Source organism: Sciurus carolinensis, chromosome 6, assembly GCF_902686445.1.
Source record: "Sciurus carolinensis chromosome 6, mSciCar1.2, whole genome shotgun sequence".
In the NCBI taxonomy this organism is placed as follows: domain Eukaryota; kingdom Metazoa; phylum Chordata; class Mammalia; order Rodentia; family Sciuridae; genus Sciurus; species Sciurus carolinensis.
In genome coordinates, this window is record NC_062218.1 from 98,774,977 (window position 1) to 98,799,016 (window position 24,040).

A 24,040-nucleotide genomic window follows, 5' to 3' on the forward strand; every position below is an offset into this window, starting at 1 on the left:
AATGGTTACTAGTGTATGTCCTAATACTTTTTCTTAGATTAAAGTAATATAGAATTGATGACAGTTGCTTTAAAATAAATTAAAACTCACTAATTTGCTAGCTTTTTATTTTCTGATTTAGGTTTCACACCACTGATCCTAGCAGCTACAGCAGGGCATGTTGGAGTTGTTGAAATCCTCTTGGATAAAGGTGGAGATATAGAAGCACAGTCTGAACGAACTAAGGATACTCCACTTTCCTTGGCATGTTCTGGTGGCCGTCAGGAGGTATGTTAACATTAATTTTCATTTTGTAAACATTTTGCTTTTATTTTTAAATATGTACGTGATTAGTATTTTAGCTACATGAATAGAACGTGCATGTGTTTTGACATGTTCCATATACTTTCCCAGGAGTAGGATTCTTTTAAGTTAAATGGCCATATAGTTAATACCCTTTTAAGGAATCTGTTTGTGTTAGTCAACTTTTCATGGCTCTGACCAAAATACTTGACAGGAACAACTTAAAGAAGGAAAAGTTATTTTGGCTCACAATTTTAGATGTTTCAGTCTGTGGTCTCCCCTATCTCCAAGGCAGAATCATCTTAGTGGAACTATGTGACAGAAGAAAGCTGATCAGTATTGGTAACCAGGAAGCAGAGAGAGAGAAAGGGAGAGAGAAAGGGGCCACGGGGCACACCTCCAGTGACCTATTTACTCCAAGCATGCCCTACCTGCCCAATAGTTCATTCAGCTGTCAATGGATTAATACATTCATGAGGTCAGAACCATCATGATCAATCATTTCCCAAAAGCCCTACCACTGTACACTGCTTCAGTAGAAGGACCAAGCCATACATGATCTGTAGGAACATTCCAGATCCAGACCCCAAAACTACTTATTGCCCTTAAGGCTAAATAAAAGTTCTCTTTATTTTTACATTTATTGTGGTTTAATGAATCACAGTTCTGAACACATGAAATGCACATTCATTGCTCAAAAATTGACAAATGACCATCTTGTTATTTCAGTATAATTGGGATTTCAAAGGTCTGATTTCCCTGATATGAAATTGAATCCATTTCTCTAGTGCTAGTATCTTAATATTTAGGATCTAAGTTTTAATATTTAGAACCGGATGAAATATAATTAAAATGTTAGGTATTTAGACAAGTAGTAGGTCCTATTTCTTTGTACTTTCTTCATTATAAGTTTAGCCCTTAGGGTAAACTGAATATCTCTGTTCATATTTTGCTTTGTAGGTGGTAGACTTATTGCTGGCTCGTGGTGCCAATAAAGAGCATAGGAACGTGTCTGATTATACACCATTGAGTCTAGCTGCATCTGGAGGATATGTTAATATCATTAAGATTCTTCTTAATGCTGGGGCAGAAATTAATTCAAGGTATCACCTGTTCATTAATTTTATCACTTATGATTAATTTGGAGTTAAGTGTCTTTCCCTAAATATCTAGACAGATACCATTTTAAATTAAGATAGTACTAAAGTTGTAAAGTCAGAAATTATTACTACAATGTGCTTGTAAGTAATCTCAGCTTATTTCAGTAATATGGCTTCTTTTAAAAGAGGTCTCCTTTCAATAAGTACTTTACTATGTATAATAGAAAATTTGTAAACCCTAAGTAGGAATTGTGTTTTAAATTGTGAGATTTTCCTATTCCTTATTAAATAATTAAATGTCTAAATAATTAAAGTCTATTCATCATTGTTAGAAACTTGTCTTTTTACTGAAACATTTTTATCTTTAATGCTTTTTTAAAACATAGGCAACATATTTTAATTTTCTGAGCACATTTTCCCCTTAGGACTGGGAGTAAACTAGGTATTTCTCCCCTGATGTTGGCTGCAATGAATGGACATGTTCCTGCAGTGAAACTGCTGCTTGATATGGGGTCAGACATTAATGCTCAAATAGAGACCAATCGGAACACAGCTCTCACCCTGGCCTGTTTCCAGGGCCGAGCAGAAGTAGTGAGTTTGCTTCTGGACCGCAAAGCCAATGTTGAACATAGGGCAAAGGTAAACATTTTATCATTTGCAAACTACTTCAGATATATTTATATACTCAGATTGACTATAGTATTTTAAATTCATAAGTTAAAACTGATGCCTCAGTGCTGGTTTTAGAAGTTATATCATATTCATTGTTGATAACTATTTATTATGAACCATAAGGAAAACAGAATCAATATTTTTCCTAACTTTTTCCTTATGTGCCTTTTTATTCTTATTGCAGTTTGCAACCTTTGAATTTAATAAGATTATTTTATATTTAGTACTTTAATGTAGATTTTTAATTAACTCCTTTTAATGAGGTATGTGCTTATTATTGGTAAAAACCCAAGCAAAAAAGTTAGTTAATAAGTTATAAAATTAGGACAGCTAAAATCTACTTTGACCATAGAAGATTCTTACAGTTTTATATTTGGCATTTAGAAAATAGGAGTTAGCATTTCAGTAATTTGAATTCGAAAGGTTTGAATGGAAATTTCCTATTTTCTCCCTTAACTCCATCCATTAGTTTTATATATATATATATATATATATATATATATATATATATATTTTTTTTTTTTTTTTTTTTTTTTTTTTTTTTTGCAGTGCTGGGGATTGAACCCAGGGCCTTGTGCTTGTGAGGCAAGCACTCTGTCAACTGAGCTATATCCCCAGCCCCATTAGTTATATTTCTTTTCTTTTTTTTTTTTTTTTTTTTTTTTTTTTTTTTTCTCTTTATTTTTTGTACTCTGACACTTTTATTTTATTTTGCCCTTTTTATTTTATTTTGAGATATGGTCTTGCTAAGTTGCTTAGGCCAGCTGTGAACTTGTGATCCTCCTGCCTTCGCTTCATAAGAAGTTGGGATTGCAGGGGTGAACAAACAGCACCCAGTTTCCCTCTGACTTTTAATCACACACAGAGAAATGAGCCTTTCCTATGATCTGGTTTTGTCTTTTTCTGTTACATTTGTGGCCCACTAATCTATTAAAAGTCCTAGGGAAATCCATATTATTTTGAGAATGGAAGTAGGAAATGTCTTTCAACAAAAATGTCAGAGATTAGTGTACAAAAGGTACATTTGCAAAAAAATGTGTTAGTTGAGATTTTAATCTATTTATGTCTTAATATCTCTTCATTTTACAAAGTAATTATTATTTAATGGGTAGATTTATAATAGTATGGAAGTTACAAAATTGTTTCTTTTTCCATAAAGTAATAGTTTATAAAGTGAATTCATTCTGGCATGTCTAATTTAATCTAACAGACAGACTGTTGCTTAACTCTTAAAAGAAATCTGAATCATTTTTTATGCAACTGGGGATTGAACCCAGACTTTGTGCATGCCAGACAAGCACTCTACCAACTGAGCTATATCCCCAGCCCAGAATCTTCTTAAAAGACAATTGCTTTAGTCTTTTTAAGAAATCACATAATTTAATTGCATAATTCATTGACTTTAACAGACTGGTCTTACCCCCTTGATGGAAGCTGCTTCTGGAGGATATGCAGAGGTTGGAAGAGTTCTCCTTGATAAAGGAGCAGATGTCAATGCCCCTCCTGTGCCTTCCTCAAGAGATACTGCTTTAACAATAGCAGCAGACAAAGGTCACTACAAATTTTGTGAGCTCCTAATTAACAGGTGAGTAATTTTCTATTAAAAAAATATTTAAAAACACACACACATATATATATATATTCATTTTTTAACCCATATATGTATATGCATATATGTGTATGTATGTACACACAGACACACACACACACACACACATTTATTATTTTCCCTATCTGGGCACAGTGGCACATTCCTATAATCCCAGTGACTCAAGGAGGCTGAGGCAGAAGGATTGTAAGTTCAAGGCCAGCCTGGCAACTTAGTGAGAAACTAAGCAACTTAATGAGATCCTGTCTCTAAATAAATTACAAAAAAGGGCTGGGGATGTGGCTCAGTTGTTAAGTATCCCTGGGTTCAATCCCTGGTACCAAAAAAAAAAAAAATTAAATAAAAATTTAAAAAGGGGGGCAGGGAATGTAGCTCAGTGGCAGAGTACCTGCCATGCAAGGTTCTTGGTTTGATTCTCCATACCAACAAAACAAAAAACACCCAACTTCCCATGGTCTTTTTTTTTTTTTTTTTTTTTTTTTGGGGGGGGGGGTGCTGGGGATCGAACCCAGGGCCTCGTGCTTACAAGGCAAGCACTCTACTGACTGAGCTATCTCCCCAGCCCCGGTCTCTTTCATTTTTAAAGTAAATAAAATTCTATTACTTTACTAACATTTTAATGTACACATTATTTGCAGGTTATTTTTTAGAAGATAATGAAAGATGGTAGGGTAAACTAGAAAAATAGCCTCTTCCTATAGGAAACAAACTACATTAACATTTTTGTTTATAGGGGAGCCCATATTGATGTTCGAAACAAGAAGGGAAATACACCACTTTGGCTGGCATCCAATGGTGGTCATTTTGATGTAGTGCAATTGTTAGTACAAGCAGGTGCTGATGTGGATGCAGCAGATAACCGGAAAATCACACCCCTTATGTCAGCATTTCGCAAGGTAATTTGATACTGGCGGGGGGATAAAATTAAGTTAATTTTAAACCAATTTTAAGTTGAAATCATGGAGAATAATGAATTGATCTTGGTGAATCAATTATATTTCCATACAAAAATCACCAGTCTTTCCATTCTTTTGCAGCCAAACCTAAGAACTATAGGGTAGTTCACTGTAGGAAGCTTTCTTGTTAAATAACTTATTTTCTTGACTGTTTCTGTTAAGGTGCACATAAACTATGAGATTTAAAGAAAACTATTATATGCAGGTGGATATTTTCTCTACCTGAGGAGGAACTAAAAGGAGTGACCTTTCATAAAAACTTAAACCTCTCATATAAATTACTCATTGTTGTGATATATTTTTAAAATCCAGCTGGGTGCAATGGTACATGCCTGTAATCCCAGGGACTTGGAAGGCTGAGGCAGGAGAACTCCAAGTTGAAGACCAGCCTCAGAATTTAGCAAGGCTCTAAGCAAATTAGTGAGTCATTATCTCAAAATTAAAAAAGGACTGAGGGTATAGCTTAGTGGCAGAGCCACCTCTGTGTTCAAATTCTGGTAGGTTAAGTATGTATGTTTGTATGTGTGTATAAATAAATAAATAAATATCTGTCCCATTACAGTTAAATGATAAACTATAAACTACTTAATGTGGCCTATAAAGCCCTCATAATTTGGTTCATGTTAACCTCCCCAGATGATCATTCATACTACCTTCCCCTTTTGCTTACATAGACAGTAGCACTGTCACTACCTAAGGATATTTTGCTCATTGATTTTCTTTTCCTGGAATGTTCTTTATTGCTTTTCACCTGGCTTACCTCTCTACTCATCCTTTAGCTCCCATTTTAAATATCACTTCTCAAATTTTTTCCCTAATACCCAATTTGAAGAAGGTTTCTCTTTGTAGTTCAATCCCAATCCTTATCCCAACTTGTAATTACATATTTACAACATGTTTATCCTTTTAATACCTGTTTTGTCTGGAAGATCCATGAGGACTGAGAGTTGTGGCTGTCTTTTCACCACTTTTTATTCCCACTTGTTTAGCACAGTGCCTGACACAAACTAGGTAATCATGGCTTTTGAAGAACAACAGTATAAGTTTTAAAAGAAAATCTTGCTGGGCACTGTGGGGCATGTCTGTAATCCCAGTGGCTCAAGAGGCTGAGGCAGGAGGATCAGCAAAAGTGAGGCCAAGCAACTCAGTGCGAGTGCTAAGCAACTCAGTGAGAACCTGTCTCTAAATAAAATACAAAATAGGGCTGGGGATGTGTTTCAGTGGTCATGTGTCCCTGAGTTCAATCCCGGGTATATATGTATGTAAGTATAATTTAAATATAATAAAATGCATGGATCTTAAGGTGCATAGTTTGGTGACATTTTATAAATGCATATACCTATGATACCCAAACCTCCATAAAGGTATCAAATAATTTTGTAACCCTAGATGTTTCCCACATGCCTGTTTTCATCAATTTCCTGTCTCAGAGGCAAACACTTTAAATTTTTTTTTTTTTTTTTTTTTTTTGTCTGCATCAGACTAATTCTTAGTTTCGTTTGTTTGTTATTTCCACAGTCCCACAGTGCTGGGGACTCGAACCCGGGCCTCCAGCATGAAAGGCAGACACTCTACTAGGTGGGCTATATGGCCTGCACTGCAGACTAATTCTTGAGGATGTTTTAGAACATTGTTAGGAAGGGAAACTGTACAAGCTTGGTTCTATTAAAATAGATATACTTAAAACTTATTACAGATCAGTTGGGCATGCCACACACATGTAATCTCAGTGACTTAAACTGGCAGGAGGATCATAAGTTCAAGGACAACCTGGGTAACTTAGTGAGACCATGTCTTAAAATAAGAAGGGCTAGGGATATAACTCCATGGTAGAGTGTTTCCCTGGTAAACATGAGGTTCAGTCCCTAGCACAGCAAAAAAAAAAAGAAAGATAGAAAGGAAGGAAGAAAGATTTTATTTTAGATCTTTTAGTCCCTGGTAATGGCACTTAGAAAGTGTTTTTTATCTAGGTTCAAGTTATAGGGCTCCAAAAAATTTTGATAGTCACCTTGTTTAGAAAGGTGGAACCAAAATAATGCTTTGTAATCTGAAAATCTTGACTCCCTTTTACACTGAGATTCATTTTACATTGTCAATTTTTTTGTTGATAAATTTATTCTAGGAAGTACTGTTTTCAACAAATTTTTCTACTTTCTATTGGTTGTTGATTAAATTAAAAAGAAATGTCTTTTGGTCTGTGGCATATATTCCTAAGTATGTTTTACTTATCTAGACATCTTTTAAGTTGTTATGCATAATTTCAAAAGATTTGTGTGTGTGTGTGTGTGTTTTTTGTGTGCTTCTTACAGGGTCATGTAAAAGTTGTTCAGTATTTGGTGAAAGAAGTCAATCAGTTCCCTTCTGATATAGAATGCATGAGATATATAGCAACAATTACAGATAAGGTAAGTTTACTATGCTATTGAAGCACATTTTGGTTCTTTGCAGAATTATATGTCAAGATGTGCAATTAAGAACTTATTTTTTCCACTTGCAAAGTAGCAAAGTAGATGGGTACCATAATTTTTATAAGCTATGTTATTTCCTTCTTACTATGGATGCTAATTGTAGTGACTATGGTTAAGGCTTATTACTAAACTATTAGGCTGATTAAAAGGTTCTCTAATGACTCAGTTGGTAGAGTGCTTGCTTACGTGCACAAGGCCCTAGATTCAATCCACAGCACCACAAAAAATGGGGGGAGCGGTTTCTGAGAACCTACAGATTTTTTAGGAAAAGCACCTTAGTTTGATTAAAGTTTGATACAGAGCTAGACTCAGGATAGCTTAATTTGGCTTAACAAATTTTCAATTTGAGCTTTAACTTCTAGATTTTAGTGTGCTCATTTGCCCACAGTTATTTGACCTCTATATGTTACATGTTTCTATATTTATATAATTCCATTTTCTACTGTAGGAACTATTGAAAAAGTGTCACCAGTGTGTTGAGACAATTGTGAAGGCTAAAGACCAGCAGGCTGCAGAAGCAAATAAGAATGCAAGTATTCTTTTAAAGGAACTTGATTTGGAAAAGGTGAGTGGGAAAAATAATTTTCCTTATTAGTAATTGTTCAGAATTAGGTAGACTGTCACCTGTATGACCAATAATCTTTAAAATGTGATTCAGAGGAAATTGTTAATAGATTCTCAAACCACCATCGATTTTTTGAATTCTAACTATCATTTGAATACTTTGAGGAACTGGTACTGTAGCTCAGTGGTAGAGTGCTTGCCTCGAGTGTGTGAGTTACTGGGTTCGATCCTCAGCACCACATAAAATTGAATAAATAAAGATATTGTGTCCACATACAACTAAAAAAACTTTAAACAATATTAAAAAAAAATGCTTTGAGACCATATAAATAAAGGATTCAATTTTGAACAAGATTACCAGTTTATCAAATGACATTACTACCTAAGTGACTTTAACATTAGTCTGGGAAGAAATTTAGAAAGCAATTGGAAATCATATTTATTGTAAGATTTGGGCTATAAGTTTATTAGATTCCCCTATTAAAGAGTAAGTGTCTAGGATCCTAGGACCGTGGGTACAAGGAAAAAAGATTGTCCCCCCCAGCCAAAAAAAAAAAAAAAAGATTGCCATTCTGAGGCTCAATCAGCTTGTTTGAAAAATGAGGCTGTTGATGTTGATTCCAGAAGTTACAGTAAAAGAATATCAGGAATTGTGTAGAGTCATTCTAGGAATGCAAGAGAAGCTTATCTTGAAGATATTTTGTTGATGGTTATATGAAGAAAAGGAGTATCATTTTAAAAGAGGCTAAAATTTTGATATCAGTTCTTAAAAAAGAAAAAAAAAACCTGATCCAGATAGGGTGATGAACACTATAATCTCAGATTCTCAGGAGGCTGAGGAAGAGAATCACTAGTTCCAGACCAGCCTTGGCAATTTAACAAGACTTTGTCTCAAAACAAAAATATGAAGAGAGCTGGGGATATAACTCAGTGTAGAACACTTCTGGGTTTGTTTGTCTTTTTATTTGTTCTAATTAGTTATACATGACAGTAGAATCTTTTTTGACACAGCATACATAAATGGAATATAATTTCTCATTCGTCTGGTTGTGCATGATCTAGAGTTACACAGGTCATGTAATCATATATGCACATAGGTCACTCCTGGTTTTAATCCCCAGTACCACAAAACAAAAAAAGAGAGAAAAGATGTTCACATGACTAGACAATTTACAGAAAAAAAATCTAAATGTCCACTAAATAGAGGAAGATTGTTCAACTTCATTAATAAAGAATTGCATAATAAAAGTGTGGCTTAAATTTTTGGCTTTTAGCAAAGCTTAAAATTAAAAGATTTGTTGTATCGAGAATAGTGGTATGTAGAAATTAGCACTTCATATAGTTTTTGATGTGTTGTCTAAATTATGTAACTATTAATGGAGGTACTTTGACAAATCAATGAATAAAAAAGTGTACATATGTTTACTTCACCTATTCCAGTTTTAGAAATTTTTCCTAAGGTATATAGATGCTCAAGGATATTCATTGTCATGTTGATATTATTAGGGGGGAAAACTGTAAACCTTAAAGTCTTATCAGTAGGAAACTAAACAAATTTTAGTACTTCTGTGATAAACTTGATTATAGTTTAAAGTCAGAAAGAAAAATAATTTATACTCATCTTATTTTTTAATGTGTGTATTTATTTTTTGTGCTTGTAATTCATCACAGTTTCTTTCACATGCCAGGCAAGTACTCTACCACTGAGCTATATCCCCATATTATATATTCATTTTCAAATAAAGTTTGAAATTAGATGACTAATAAGGTTCCTTTCATATCTCTAATTTTTTCTTTTTATGTAACTACCCAGGGATATAGTTAGCAATTCCCTACATAGCCAGATTGCTCTTATGCCAAAAGAGTGATGAAATCAGGGCTGGGATTGTGGCTCAGTGGTAGACCACTTGCCTAGCATATGTGAAACATTGGGTTCATTTCTCAACACCACATATAAATAAATGAATAAAATAAAGATCCATCAACATCTAAAAAAATTTTTTTAAAAAAAGTGATGAAACCACTTTTAGCTGAATATATAATCTCTTCATTTTTTTTATTTTTTCTTCTTCTTTTTTTTTTTTTTTTTTTTTTTTAGTTATAGATGGACATAGTACCTTTATTTTTATTTATCTTTTCATGTGGTGCTGAGGATCAAACTCAGGGCCTTACACATGCTAGGCAAGCGCTTTTCCACTGATCCACAACCCCAGCCAACCCCTTTCTTTTTCACACTGGAGGTTGAAAAACTTTCTATAAAATGCCAAATAGGAAATATTTTAGAATGTACATGTGATTTCTGTAATAATAACTCAACTTTGCTACTATAGCATGAAAGCAACTATAAATAATTGGTAAATGAGTGTGGTGGGGCTGAGGTTTGTTTCAATGTTAAGCTCTTGCCTAGCATGTTTAGGCACTGGGTTTGATTCTCATCACTGCATATAAATAAATAAAAAATAAAGGTCCGTCAACTAAAAAACTATTTTAAAAAAATGAGTGTGGTTGTATTTCAAGTTCTACTTCAACTGTGGACATTGAAATTTGAATTTTGTATTATTTTCACATGAAAGGTTAAGATTTATATTTTTCAACTATTTAAAATTGTGAAAACCAATCTTAGCTTTCATACCATATAAAAACAGGCAGCAGACTGGATATGTCACAGTCAGTAGTTTGCCCCCCACCCTGATTTAGATAAATAAAAATTTCAAATAGTCAGTTTGGCCTCAGAATGCTAAATTATGGTTTGAAGGGAAATGCTTTTCTTAATTACCACAAGAAGAACTGGACTCCATGTACATATTCTTATTATGAGCCTTTTTGTAAAGTTTCCATAGAAATAGGGGTAACAATGTATTTTTTACTTCTTCAGACTTTCATTATGTTCTTAGGCAACCTGTTAACTCTATACTCTTTTCGTGGGGCAGGTAATATATATATTAAAAGTATTAAAAGTATATAAAATATATATACGTTAAAAGTAGATGTTTGTGGTGCATGCCTGTAATTTCAGCCGCTCAGGAGGCTGAGGATCCCAAGTTCAGAGTCAGCCTCAGCAAAAGGAAGGCACAAAGCAACTCAGTGAGACCCTGTCTCTAAATAAAATACAATATAGGGCTGAGGTTGTGGCTCAGTGGTTGAGTGCCACTGAGTTCAATCCCCAGTACCCAAAAAAAAAAAAAAAAAAAAAAGATATTTGCAAAACCTTTGTCTTTTCATTAGTGGGTTATAAGATGTCATTATATATTTTGGATACATATACCTTACATGTAAGATTTGTAGAAAAACATTTTTTTAGAGACAAGGTCTCACTAAGTTCCTTGGGACCTTGCTGAGGCTGGCTTTGAATTTGCGATCCTCCTGCTTCAGCCTCCTGAGCCACTGGGATTACAGGTATGTGTGTGCCCCTGCACCCAGTCCTTTTACTTTCTTGATGGTTCTTCTGAAGCACAAAAGTTTTTAATTTTGGTGATGTCATTTGTTTTTTCTTTTGCATTTATAAATGTGTTTTGAAACACGTCCATGGGAAGCCTTGTGTATCATGAACAAAAATGTCACTTCATTCTTTAAATTATTGCATTAATGTTAAGATGATACACTGGCTTTATTTGCAGTCAAGAGAAGAGAGCAGAAAGCAGGCTCTAGCAGCTAAAAGAGAAAAAAGAAAAGAAAAGAGAAAAAAGAAAAAAGAGGAGCAGAAAAGGAAACAGGAAGAAGATGAGGAAAACAAACCTAAGGAGAATTCAGAACTACCAGAAGATGAGGATGAAGAGGAGAATGATGAAGATGGTAAGAAATGACTCATTTTTTTAATGATAAAATTTTTTTTAATCAGTCTCATTATGAGTTTCTTTTGCTTCTAGTTAATGTCAGTTACTTTAATTTGATATTGATAATTGACTTTTATAGTAAATAAGTTTAATGTTTTACACTGTAGATTGAGCAAGCACATAATTTGAAGAAGTTCAGTTGTAATTTGTCACCTTGTAAAACATTTTGTACATATTAAAAGCAATACAATAAGAGATTTAACAGCTTTTCTTCAGATTTTTCTCTACCTCTAACTTCCCTGATTAAAAATTAGGAAGAGAGGTTCCTGAATAAATTCTTAGCCCAGATTTAGGCTTGAAGCTTTAAAGGGCAGACATGTCAGTAGAACCAGGGTTCATTACTCTCAGAGTTGTTTATGGTGCAGACGTCTGGTCATAGTTGTAGTAGGCAAATCATTTTGCTTTACTGGAATTCTAATTCTAAAAATAATATTTTTAAAATGTTCTGAATTTAAACTAATAAGTGGTTTGTGATTAGTTCATAAGATTAGCACTTTATATCTTAATAATGTTAATGGAGTATATATATTTATACCAACTTAGACATCCAGTTATAATTATGTATATTCTAATGACAGCAAAGATTTCTTTATTTATTAGTGAATACTGGTGAAAAGAAAATATAACCTAATGGACTGAATTATTTAGTAATTATTTGTCACAATTTGCTTTGAGATCTGTGACCCCCAATATGATTTTTATCCTTTTTTATAATTTCAGTGGAGCAGGAAGTTCCCATAGAACCTCCTAGTGCAACCACCACCACTACAATTGGAATTTCTGCAACATCTACCACATTCACAAATGTGTTTGGGAAAAAAAGAGCCAATGTGGTCACAACTCCCAGCACCAATCGGAAGAATAAGAAGAATAAAACAAAAGAGACCCCTCCCACAGCACATTTAATTTTGCCAGAACAACATATATCTTTAGCACAACAAAAGGCAGATAAAAATAAAATAAATGGAGAGCCTAGAGGTGGAGGTGCAGGTGGGAATAGTGATTCGGATAACTTGGACAGTACAGACTGCAACAGCGAGAGTAGTAGTGGTGGTAAAAGCCAAGAGTTAAATTTCACTATGGATGTGAACTCCAGTAGTGATAGGAGGTACCCGTCACTGCTCCTCAATTCCCAAGAAGAGAAGATAATTACTACTGCCTCCAAAACTCAAACACGGTAAATTTTTCTGATTTACTAACTCTACATTCATCTTTCCTTTTTCAGGCTTGGCACAAGAATTCAAAGTATGTTACCCAAGCACAAGTTGTGTTAAACAATTTAAGTCTACTGTATTACCTTCTCTTTAGTATTCAAAACTAAAATTTACCTCTGTCCTCTTAATCATGTGCTAGTTAAGATTGTAAACCTGGCTTGGTGATGAACACTTGTAATCCCAGCCCCTTGGGAGGCTGAGGCAGGAGGATTGCAAGTTCAAGTTCAGCCTGGGCAACTTAGTGAGACCCTGTCTCAGAATTAAAAAAAAAAAAAAATTTAAAGAGCAGGGTATATAGCTCAGTGGTAGAGCATCCCTGGGTTCAATCCCCTGCACCATATATTCATATAAACATTTAAAATAAGTAAGACTGTTAGAAACTTTTATAAGATTCATAATCTGCCTTGATTTATTTAACTGTCATTTTTATTGATTTTGGTCTAACTTTTGACTTCTGAATCCATTTTTATATTAAAACAGATGATGGATTCTATGCTGTATTTCTGACTTGATTACTTGATGTGCCAAACTTAAAATCAAATATTTGAGCATAACTTCATCTATAAAGGAGTAATCTCTTGAACTTCTACCTTAAAATTTATCTTTTCTTGAACTTGATATTTCTCCCTCTTCAGACTTGAAGGTGAAGCAAATTCTAATTCCTTGTCAACAAGCTACAAGTCAGTGTCATTGCCATTAAGCTCTCCAAACATAAAGCTGAATCTCACTAGTCCTAAAAGGGGTCAAAAAAGAGAAGAAGGGTGGAAAGAAGTTGTGCGAAGGTAAATAGGATTAATCCCATCTTTTTAACTCTCATAAATCATATAGGTTCTCCTTTTCATGCAAGATGGTTATCTAATTAATGAATAATTTGAATGTGACCATTATCATAAACTACAGTGCCATACTAAATCCAGAATGTGCTAAAGCAAAATCAGAAGCAATACATAAATTTGTTTTGTATTTTATGTAGCACTACAAATGTTGGCTCTTTTGGATAACTTATGAGTTGCTCTTTATGTAGATTGAATGTGAGACTTTTATTTTTTTTGCTATATATGTGAGTTGTTGATATTGGTTTAAAATGAATAAGGTAACAATGTTCAGTATGGAATTTGGTATGCATTATTTTATTTTAGATAGGGCCAACACATGGTACTTGCAGTTTAGTTGATGTGATATTTTGAGCTGATTTGAGTGCTTGGATTATGAGTGAGTTAAATATAATTTGTTTTAAATGTTTTAAAATGTTTTAACTTGCCTAAATTAAATTCAATATAAGAGAGACCATTTCTACAATAAAAAATTACAATAATGTCCTCTTTTAGACTTTGAGAAATATTATTGTATAAATGTCCATCAACTCACTTGCTGAGATGTCTTTTTTAATAAAGATGTTTAGTTTCATAAGCTCATGAATAGTCCTCATTTTGTAGGTCAAAGAAATTGTCTGTTCCAGCCTCAGTGGTGTCCAGAATAATGGGAAGAGGAGGATGCAACATCACTGCAATACAAGATGTTACTGGTGCCCACATTGATGTGGATAAACAAAAAGATAAGAATGGCGAGAGAATGATAACAATAAGGTAATTGTGAAGAATTTATATTACTACTTCTGGGTGGAATTTTATAAGAAGCATGCTTTTGTTAGGTATAATACAATTAAGAATTTTATTTAGTGGTTAAGAATACCTGGGTTTTTTTTATGATTTTGGTCTTGTTTTTGTTTTTGTTTTTTCCCCCCCAGGGGTGGTACAGAATCAACAAGATATGCAGTTCAGCTTATCAATGCACTTATACAAGATCCTGCTAAGGAACTGGAAGATTTAATTCCTAAAAATCATATCAGAACACCAGCCAGCACCAAATCCATTCATGCAAACTTCTCATCTGGAGTAGGCACCACAGCAGCTTCCAGCAAAAATGCATTTCCATTGGGTGCTCCAACTCTTGTAACTTCACAGGCAACAACATTATCTACGTTCCAGCCCGCTAATAAACTTAATAAGACCGTACCAACAAATGTACGTTCTTCTTTCCCAGTTTCTCTTCCCTTAGCTTATCCTCACCCTCATTTTGCCCTGCTGGCTGCTCAAACTATGCAACAGATTCGACACCCTCGCCTACCTATGGCCCAGTTTGGAGGAACCTTCTCACCTTCTCCTAATACTTGGGGACCATTTCCAGTAAGACCTGTGAATCCTGGCAATACAAATAGCTCTCCAAAGCATAACAATACAACCCGTGTACCAAACCAGAATGGAACTGTTTTACCATCAGAGTCTCCTGGATTAGCTACTGCCACTTGTCCTATCACTGTCTCTTCTGTAGTTGCTGCTAGTCAGCAGCTATGTGTGACTAATACCCGGACTCCTTCATCAGTCAGAAAGCAGTTGTTTGCCTGTGTGCCTAAGACGAGTCCTCCAGCAACAGTGATTTCTTCTGTGACAAGCACTTGTAGTTCCCTGCCTTCTGTCTCCTCTGCACCTATCACTAGTGGGCAAGTTCCCACCACATTTCTGCCTGCAACTACTCCCCAAGCACAGCTTTCTTCACAAAAGATGGAGTCTTTCTCTGCCATGCCACCTCCCAAAGAAAAAATGTCCACACCAGACCAACCCATGACAAACTTATGTACCCCATCTCCAACTGCAAATAGTTGCAGTAGCTCTGCCAGCAACACCCCAGGAGCTCCAGAAACTCATCCATCCAGTTGTCCTACTCCTCCCTCCAATAACACAGAGGAGGAGGTACAGCCATCCAGTGTGTCTGATTCTTTAAGTCCTTTGTCAATGCCTTTTGCCTCTAACACAGAACCTGCTCCATTGACTTTGGCATCACCCAGATTGGTTGCTGCTGATAATCAGGATACCAGTAATTTACCTCAGTTAGCTGTACCAGCACCTCGAGTTTCTCATCGAACACAGCCCAGAGGTTCTTTTTACTCAGTGGTACCAAATGCAGCCATACACCAGGATCCCCAGTCTATTTTTGTTACAAATCCAGTTCCTTTAACACCACCTCAAGGCCCCCCAGCTGCAGTGCAACTTTCTTCAGCTGTGAACATTATGAATGGTTCTCAGATGCACATAAATACAGCAAACAAGTCTTTGCAACCTACATTTGGCCCAGCTACACTTTTTAATCATTTCAGTAGCCTTTTTGACAGCAGTCAGGTGCCACCTAATCAGGGTTGGGGAGATGGACCTCTGTCCTCACGAGTTGCTGCAGATGCCTCTTTCACTGTTCAGTCAGCATTCCTGGGTAACTCTGTACTTGGACACTTGGAAAATGTGCACCCTGACAACTCCAAGGCACCAGGCTTCAGATCACCTTCCCAGCGAGTTTCTACTAGTCCAGTTGGTAAGTTATTAAGTATTGGTTGACCTTAAATTGGAGGCTGTCACAGCCTAAAATCTTATTCCAAGATAATAATAAAGCATTTTGTATCTAATGTTGCATGACCTTAAAGAAATGAGAGTGTGTAATAATCAGCAGAGAACTGATTAAATGGACAAAAAAGTAGCTATAGGTAAATCACTTACATATAATAAGCTAGATCTTTTCCTCAGAACAGGAAGTAATACCTTGTATAGCTCATTTTCTTAGAATTGATATCAAATTATATTAATAAAAATGATTCATGGTATACCTCAAGGATTCCAAGTGTATAGACTTTAAAAATCACAGTGATTGTATTAGATTTTAAAAATTGGAGTTACAAAAGTGTTTAGGTACCAGTCTATAATCTACATTATTTAATGGTACTATGTATTATTTATATTATGCAGCCATTTGAAGAGATCCATTCAGCCATTTATGGGCTCTTTTTTTTTTTTTTTTTTTTTTTGGTGCTGGGGATCGAACCCAAGGCCTTGTGCTTGCAAGGCAAGCACTCTACCAACTGAGCTATCTCCCCAGCCCCCATGGGCTCTTATTTTTAAAAGAAACTTACACTATTGATTTCTTAGCATTATAAGAAAGATATAGATTTGAATCCATTATTGGCTTGGAGTAATTTGGAAAAACAAAATCTGCTTTTCAAATTTTAAGAGCCAAATTTTATTCTAATCTGTGCTGTTCAAAAAAGTAAATTTGAAATGTAGCTCACCCAGAATTGGGGGTATTTTCACTTAGCATATCTCTTCCAGTTGGAAAACTGCATGCAATTTTTTTTTTTTTGTAAACAAATGGTATACATGTTGTTTCTCTGTTTGTACATGGCATAAAGGCATACCATTTGTATAATCATAAATTTACATAGGGTAATGTTGTTTGATTCATTCTGTTGTTTTTTCCCTTCCCCCCCACCCCTCCCACCCCCCTTTTCCCTCTATACAGTCCTTCCTTCCTCCATTCTTGCCCCCCTCCCTAACCCTAACTCTAACCCTAACACTAACCCCTCCCACCCTCCATTATGTGTCATCATCCACTTATCATTCGTCCTTTGGTTTCTTGAGATTGGCTTATCTCACTTAGCATGATATTCTCTAATTTCATCCATTTGCCTGCAAATGCCATAATTTTATCATTCTTTATGGCTGAGTAATATTTCATTGTGTATATATACCACAGTTTCTTTATCCATTCATCAGTTGAAGGACATCTAGGTTGGTTCCACAATCTGGCTATTGTGAACTGAGCAGCTATGAACATTGATGTGGCTGTATCTCTGTAATATGCTGATTTTAAGTCCTTTGGGTATAGGCCAAGGAGTGGGTAGCTGGGTCAAATGGTAGTTCCATTCCAAGTTTTCTAAGGAGTCTCCACACTGCTTTCCAGAGTGGCTGCACTAATTTGCAGCCCCACCAGCAATGTATGAGTGTACCTTTCTCCCCACATCCTCGCCAACACCTGTTGTTGCTTGTATTCTTGATAATCGCCATTCTAATTGGGGTGAGATGGAATCTTAGGGTGGTTTTGATTTGCATTTCTCTTATTACTAGAGATGTTGAACATTTTTCCATATGTTTGTTGATTGCTTGTAGATCTTCTTCTGTGAAGTGTCTATTCATTTCCTTAGCCCATTTGTCGATTGGATTATTTGCATTCTTGGTGTAGAGTTTTTTGAGTTCTTTATAGATTCTGGAGATTAGTGCTCTATCTGAAGTATGATTGGCAAAGATTTTCTCCCACTCTGTAGGCTCTTTCTTCGCATTGCTGATAGTTTCCTTTGCTGAGAGAAAGCTTTTTAGTTTGAATCTATCCCAGTTATTGATTCTTGCTTTTATTTCTTGTGCTATGGGAGTCCTGTTGAGGAAGTCTGGTCCTAAGCCGACATGTTGAAGCTCTGGACCTACTTTTTCTTCTATAAGATGCAAGGTCTCTGGTCTGATTCCGAGGTCCTTAATCCATTTTGAGTTTAGTTTCGTGCATGCTATCTTTTTGTTTGTTATAAACTGGTAATCTATGTTTTTTAAAATTGTGAGTTATGGATATGGCATAGCCTTAACCTTCATTTCACATATGTTTCATTTACTTGTATTTTCAGGAACACAATTGTTTCTTGTCTTTGAAGCAGAAACATAAGTCTCCCCAAGACCAACTATGATCTCCTTTATTCGTTTTTTTCTCTAAATAGGCATCAGTTGTAACTGTTCATTTTGGGAAACTAGTAGAGATTTTCAGAAGTCAAAAGGGTAAAAAAATTGCTCATTGTCAGTGCTCAAGCTGTGATAGAAAGTAGTATTCTTAAACTGGGTGTGGTGATGCACAGCTGTAGTCCTAGCTACAGATGAGACTGAGGTGGAAGGATAAAGAGCATGAGGCGAGCCTGGGACAGCATAGTGAGACCCCTTCTCAAAAAATAAATAGGGGTGGGGTTGTGGCTTAGTGGTAGAGCACTTGCCTAGCATGTGTGAGGCACTGGGTTCGATCCTCAGCACTACATAAAAGTAAATAAATAAATAAAATAAAGGTATTGTGTCCATCTACAACTAAAGATACTTTTAAATAAATAAAGGGACTATTCATCTGTGATCTTCCTTCTGGGGCCCAGGATTAATAAGCTTGTCCTCATATTCTTTGGTTTTTATTTGTTTTCAGTACTGAGGATTTAATCCAGGAGCACCACTGGGCTATATTCCCAGCCCTTTTTTAATTTTTATTTTGAGACAGGGTCTTGCTAAGTTGCTGGGGCTGGCCTCAAACTTGTGATCAATCCTCTTACCTCAGCCTCCTGAGTTACTGGATTATCGGTGTGTACCACCATGCCCTCCCTGCTTGATCTCAAATCTTAACTGCCTGTGTGGTTGCTTTTATTCATGATCATCTTCCCTGAGTATAGCTTACCCTCTTAGTTTTCAGGTAAGAAGTAGTAATACTTTAAGAAGATGGGGAAGAATGTGGAGAAATTAAAATATCATATGGCTGCTGGCAGGAATGTAGGATGGGGCAGCTACTTTGGTCAAAGAATTTAAGGACTCATTAAAAAGGAAATATGCTGGGCACAGTAGTATACACCTGTAATCCCAGAGGTTCAGGAGGCTGAGGCAAGAGGATCACAAGTTCAAAGTCAGCCTCAGCAACTTAGTGAGATTCTGTCTCAAAGAATTAAAAAAGGGCTGGGGATGTGACTCAGTGGTAAAGCACCTCTGGGTTCAATCCCCAGTACACCCCCAAAAAAGTCATACATACATAGGAGTGGAAATAGTGGATTATAATAAAAGATATGAGGGCTGGGGATATAGCTCAGTCGGTAGAGTGCTTGCCTTGCAAGCACAAGGCCCTGGGTTCAGTCCCCAGTACCGCAAAAAAAAAAAAATAATAATAATAATAATAATAAATAAATAAATAAATAAAAGATATGATCCAATAATTCCACTCCTGTATCTTCTACACAAGAGAAGACATGTCTGTACAAAAACTAGTACACAAATGTTCATAGCAGCATTATTCATAATAGCCAAGAAGTAGAGACCCAGAATCCATAACTGATGAAATGTGATATATCTATATAACAATATTTTCTTAATTTGACAATAAAATATGAAGTACTGATTCATGCTGTAACTTTGAAACATTTTTGCTAAGAGAAAGAAGACAGTTTTTTGCTAAGTGAAAGAAACTAGTTACAAAAGACCAAATATTGTATGATGCCATTTATATGATAAATCCAGAATAAGCAAGTCTGTGTAGATAGAAGGTAGTTATTGGTTGCTTAGAATTGAGGATATGGGGACTGGGCATGGTAGTGCACATCTATAATCCCAGTGACTCGGAGACTGAGACGGGAGGATTACAAGTTCAAGGCCAGGCTGGCAATTTAGTGAGAACCTGTCTCAAGATGAAAAGGACTAGGGATATATCTCAGTGGTAGAGTAGCCCTGGGTTCAATCCCCAGAACTGCAAAAAATACAAAACAAAAAAAGAAGTGGGGACATGGGGATGAGAGGGACTGGTGAGTGACAGGCTGATGGGTATGGAGTGTCTTTTAAGGGAGACAGAAATATTCTAAAATTATTTTTTATGTGATGCTGAGGATCAAACCCAGTGCTTCACATGTGCTAGGCGAGTGTTTTACCACTGAGCCACAACCTCAGCCCTGAATCATTTTATACTTCAAATGGGTGAATTATATGGTATGTGAATTACATCTGAAAGTTGTTTTTTTAATGATAGGGAAATTAAATTGTTTTGAAAAGCAGAACTTCCTGAGAGAAGTTTTGACAAATTTTAATTTTAATTTTCCTGAAATTAACATCTGTAATCCTTTCTCAGATCTTTGTCCCTTTTCCCTAATAAATTCCAAAATTACCCTTAGGTTAGTAGTATGCTTTTCTTCCTTGTGAAGAAGGAAAATTGGTATATTTTGTTATTTATCTTCTATAGGAAATAACTATAATTTTATAAACAAAATACTGTTACTTTGAGGTTTTCCACAACAGGGAACGCAGATGATTTTGATTGGTACCACTTGGTCTCCATAGGTTCTCATTACATGTCCCTTTTGGTGACTACAAGTTTTAAGATTTATCCAGAACATTAATTTAGGTGACTTTTATTCTTAAACATTGGGTTCAGTTTCCTATATTTAGAACTATTAGATGATATTCTTCTAATTGAAAGAAAAAAATAGGTTAGGCCATATAGTATCTACAAAAGTAGGTTCTTTTTGCTGTGATCTACAAAAATTAAGCCACATACTTTCTTCTTTAAAAAATTAAAATAAGTAACCTTGGACTTTTCATTTTAAAGCCTAAGCTAATTGGATATCTTATACCTGTTTTATTTCAGGATTACCATCCATTGACCCATCAGGCAGCTCCCCATCTTCCTCTTCTGCTCCTCTGACAAGTTTTTCCGGCATACCAGCAACAAGGGTTTTCCTGCAAGGCCCAGCTCCTGTTGGGACTCCTAGTTTCAACAGACAACATTTTTCACCCCATCCGTGGACAAGCACCTCAAACTCATGTAGGAATCATTGAGGAACTCTTTCCAAAGAATCTTAAATAAGTTATTAAGCCATTTATTTCAGGATATATTATGTTTTAAATTTAGTAAAATAAACAGTATGCAGATACCCAAAGTTTGTCTTGTAGTCACATCAAAAAATTGTCAGGCATTTATAGGATAGTAAACTTGAGAAGGGTCAAGCTATTCTTATTCAAGAAGAGGTAATACATAGCTAGGTACAGAGGTCCATGCCTATAATCCCAGCTACTCAGGAAACAGAAGAATCTTGAGTTCAAGGCCAGCCTGGGAAATTTAGCAAGACCCTATCTCAAAATAAAAAATAAAAAAGACTGTGTTGTAGCTCATGGTAGTGTATCCCTGGATTTAATTCCCAATAATCACAAATTAAAAAATAAAAAGGACTGGGGGAATAGCTCAGTGGTAGAGCACCCCTGGGCTCAGCTCAATCCCTAGTATTGAATAAAACGACCCTGTGGGAGCAGTAAAATAATTTCTCAAATCTTGAAACTGATTTATGCAAATGGTCAGTTTGATTTTCTTTCTTTAATGAGTATTGGGAGGTAATTAATATTGGCCTTTTTGACAAGGAAAATTACCTAAATTACCTGAGCCCAATTAAGAAATGAAGCTGTCAATCAAATCCTACAATGCTGTCAGTCAAATCCTACAAATGCTAACATTTAGTCTTTCTTCCTTATGGAAAAAAAGGGCTATAGAAAGAGAAAAAGGGAAAGAACTAGAAATATAGAGGTGTTTTTCAGATAATAAACTAGATACTGTACAAACATTGCCATATTTGAATTAATTTAAAATGTAACTTTTAAGAACATTATTTAGAACTAGAATAAATTAATCCTTTCTACCCTTGTTTAATTCAACGAGGAAATTTTTTTAGGCTATTTGTTTACTTTTCTTATAGGCAGAAATAGTCCAGGATAATGTTTTGAAATTGTATATTCTCATTTTGAATCTTATAAAATGAAATTTTTCTTTACAGAACCTATGTTGTGGAATAGATCTTTCCAACAAGGTTTCTCATATTCCTATAGTTTTTATATGTAATAAAACAATAGAGAAATATTTTGCCACCAGGTGACTCTCCTATTCCATCTGTTTCTTCGGGATCATCTTCACCTCTTTCAGCCACTTCTGCCCCACCAACATTGGGCCAACCAAAAGGAGGCAGTACCAGTCAAGATCGAAAGATACCTCCCCCTATTGGAACAGAGAGACTGGCCCGAATACGGCAAGGAGGGTCTGTTGCACAAGCTCCTGTGGGAACCAGTTTTGTCGCTCCTGTTGGACACAGTGGAATCTGGTCATTTGGTGTCAATGCTGTGTCAGGTATTTACCTTACTCTCTTTCTCTGCAGGGATAGCTTAAGTAAGTTGTCTGAGTTTGCCATTGAAACTTAGTTCCTTAAAAAACAAAAGAACTTAGTTCCTGTGCTTAGCAAACAGGGATGGGTGTTTACACCTGTAAGGAATTCAGTCTAGTTTCAGAGTCTGGAATGTTACAGTTGGTTAACATATAGAGTTGATTAAAAAATAAAAGATTCAAAGCATGCTTTGTTTGCCACTCAAGTTTTCCAGGGTAGAATGGGATAATCACTTGAGGTATTTCAGAGAGTATAAGGTATTTGGGGTATTCAGAGGACTTCATCCAGTGTCTGGGAACTTGGTGGGGTTGTTTTTGTTTTTGTGTGTGTGTGTGTGTGTGTGTGTGTTTGGCTTGCAGGACAGTGATGGAATGTTTCGTGAACACTTCAGTGAAATTAATTTTGGTATGAAGAAAGAATAAAGTGATAATGTTTTATTGTTTTATGCGAATAAATACCAAACCTTCCTTTCAATTCTTCTTTTCAGAAGGCTTATCAGGTTGGTCGCAGTCTGTGATAGGGAACCATCCAATGCATCAACAATTATCAGACCCAAGCACATTCTCCCAGCACCAACCAATGGAGAGAGATGATTCTGGAATGGTAGCCCCCTCTAACATTTTTCATCAGCCTATGGCAAGCGGTTTTGTGGATTTTTCTAAAGTGAGTGGACAAACATCATTGTAATTTGATAATTTGCCAGCCAGTGTAGTCACATGTTAAGGAGTAGTTTGTATTGAAATAAGTCTCTCTTTTGTTTCCATGCTTGCCAGATCTTTTGTTCAATTTCAGTAGTGGGTGATGTGTCTACACTGTCCTCAAACACCTGAGGGTTTTGAGTTTTTCTGCTTTTTGTTCTACCACAACTTAGAAAGAGGCTTCCACATCTCTAAAAAGCTGGCTGTGACCTCTTCAATGCTTTCTTGTTTGCTCTTACAGCTTCCTGGCTACTATAAAGCCAGATTATAGCTATAAACATTCATGTAGCTTTACCGTTTTCTTTCTAGTACACTCCTATTTATGAAACTAAGATAGGAGAAAGTTGAAGGTATTATGTTTTCACATATAATACCGGAAATTTCCTGATGATTTCATATTATCTTTAGTTTTTTCTTTCTTACTGAAAAATGTTGCAGATGCAGATAAACACTTTCTTGTTTGTCAATACTGTACCACGCTGTACTTACAGAATCCTCCACAGTTCTCTGAAGGGTATTTAGAGAGGTCTAAGCTTGTATTATGGAATTATTATGTGTAATCAATTTGCAAGTGAACCTTTTTTTCCTGCTGTTTTAGGGTCTGCCAATTTCCATGTATGGAGGCACCATAATACCCTCTCATCCTCAGCTTGCTGATGTTCCTGGAGGTCCATTGTTTAATGGGCTTCACAACCCAGATCCTGCTTGGAACCCTATGATAAAAGTTATCCAAAATTCAGCTGAATGCACTGATGCCCAACAGGTAAAATGGGCTTAATGCTCTTTCATTTTTCAGATTTGTCATGTCACTCAACTAAGCTGTGCATAGTACAAGTTCTGAGAGTCAAAAG

At 35.7% G+C, this 24,040-nt stretch overlaps 1 protein-coding gene across 3 annotated transcripts in view; it reads left to right on the forward strand.

The window, feature by feature from the left end:
* The window catches only part of Ankhd1 (ankyrin repeat and KH domain containing 1), a 122,270-nt gene that overhangs the window by 97,536 nt on the left and 694 nt on the right, over nucleotides 1–24,040 (forward strand). For 2 of the 3 annotated variants that reach the window (XM_047554710.1, XM_047554712.1), the window contains 16 exons: nucleotides 122–267; nucleotides 1,243–1,385; nucleotides 1,808–2,021; nucleotides 3,464–3,639; nucleotides 4,397–4,559; nucleotides 6,929–7,024; nucleotides 7,536–7,652; nucleotides 11,269–11,443; nucleotides 12,205–12,661; nucleotides 13,334–13,480; nucleotides 14,135–14,284; nucleotides 14,446–16,061; nucleotides 20,934–21,110; nucleotides 22,206–22,457; nucleotides 22,979–23,154; nucleotides 23,788–23,952. In XM_047554710.1, the coding sequence (XP_047410666.1) occupies nucleotides 122–267; nucleotides 1,243–1,385; nucleotides 1,808–2,021; nucleotides 3,464–3,639; nucleotides 4,397–4,559; nucleotides 6,929–7,024; nucleotides 7,536–7,652; nucleotides 11,269–11,443; nucleotides 12,205–12,661; nucleotides 13,334–13,480; nucleotides 14,135–14,284; nucleotides 14,446–16,061; nucleotides 20,934–21,110; nucleotides 22,206–22,457; nucleotides 22,979–23,154; nucleotides 23,788–23,952 (4,370 nt within the window). The remainder of the gene's footprint in view (nucleotides 1–121; nucleotides 268–1,242; nucleotides 1,386–1,807; nucleotides 2,022–3,463; nucleotides 3,640–4,396; nucleotides 4,560–6,928; nucleotides 7,025–7,535; nucleotides 7,653–11,268; nucleotides 11,444–12,204; nucleotides 12,662–13,333; nucleotides 13,481–14,134; nucleotides 14,285–14,445; nucleotides 16,062–20,933; nucleotides 21,111–22,205; nucleotides 22,458–22,978; nucleotides 23,155–23,787; nucleotides 23,953–24,040) is intronic. The other variant, XM_047554711.1, reaches the window with a different exon arrangement.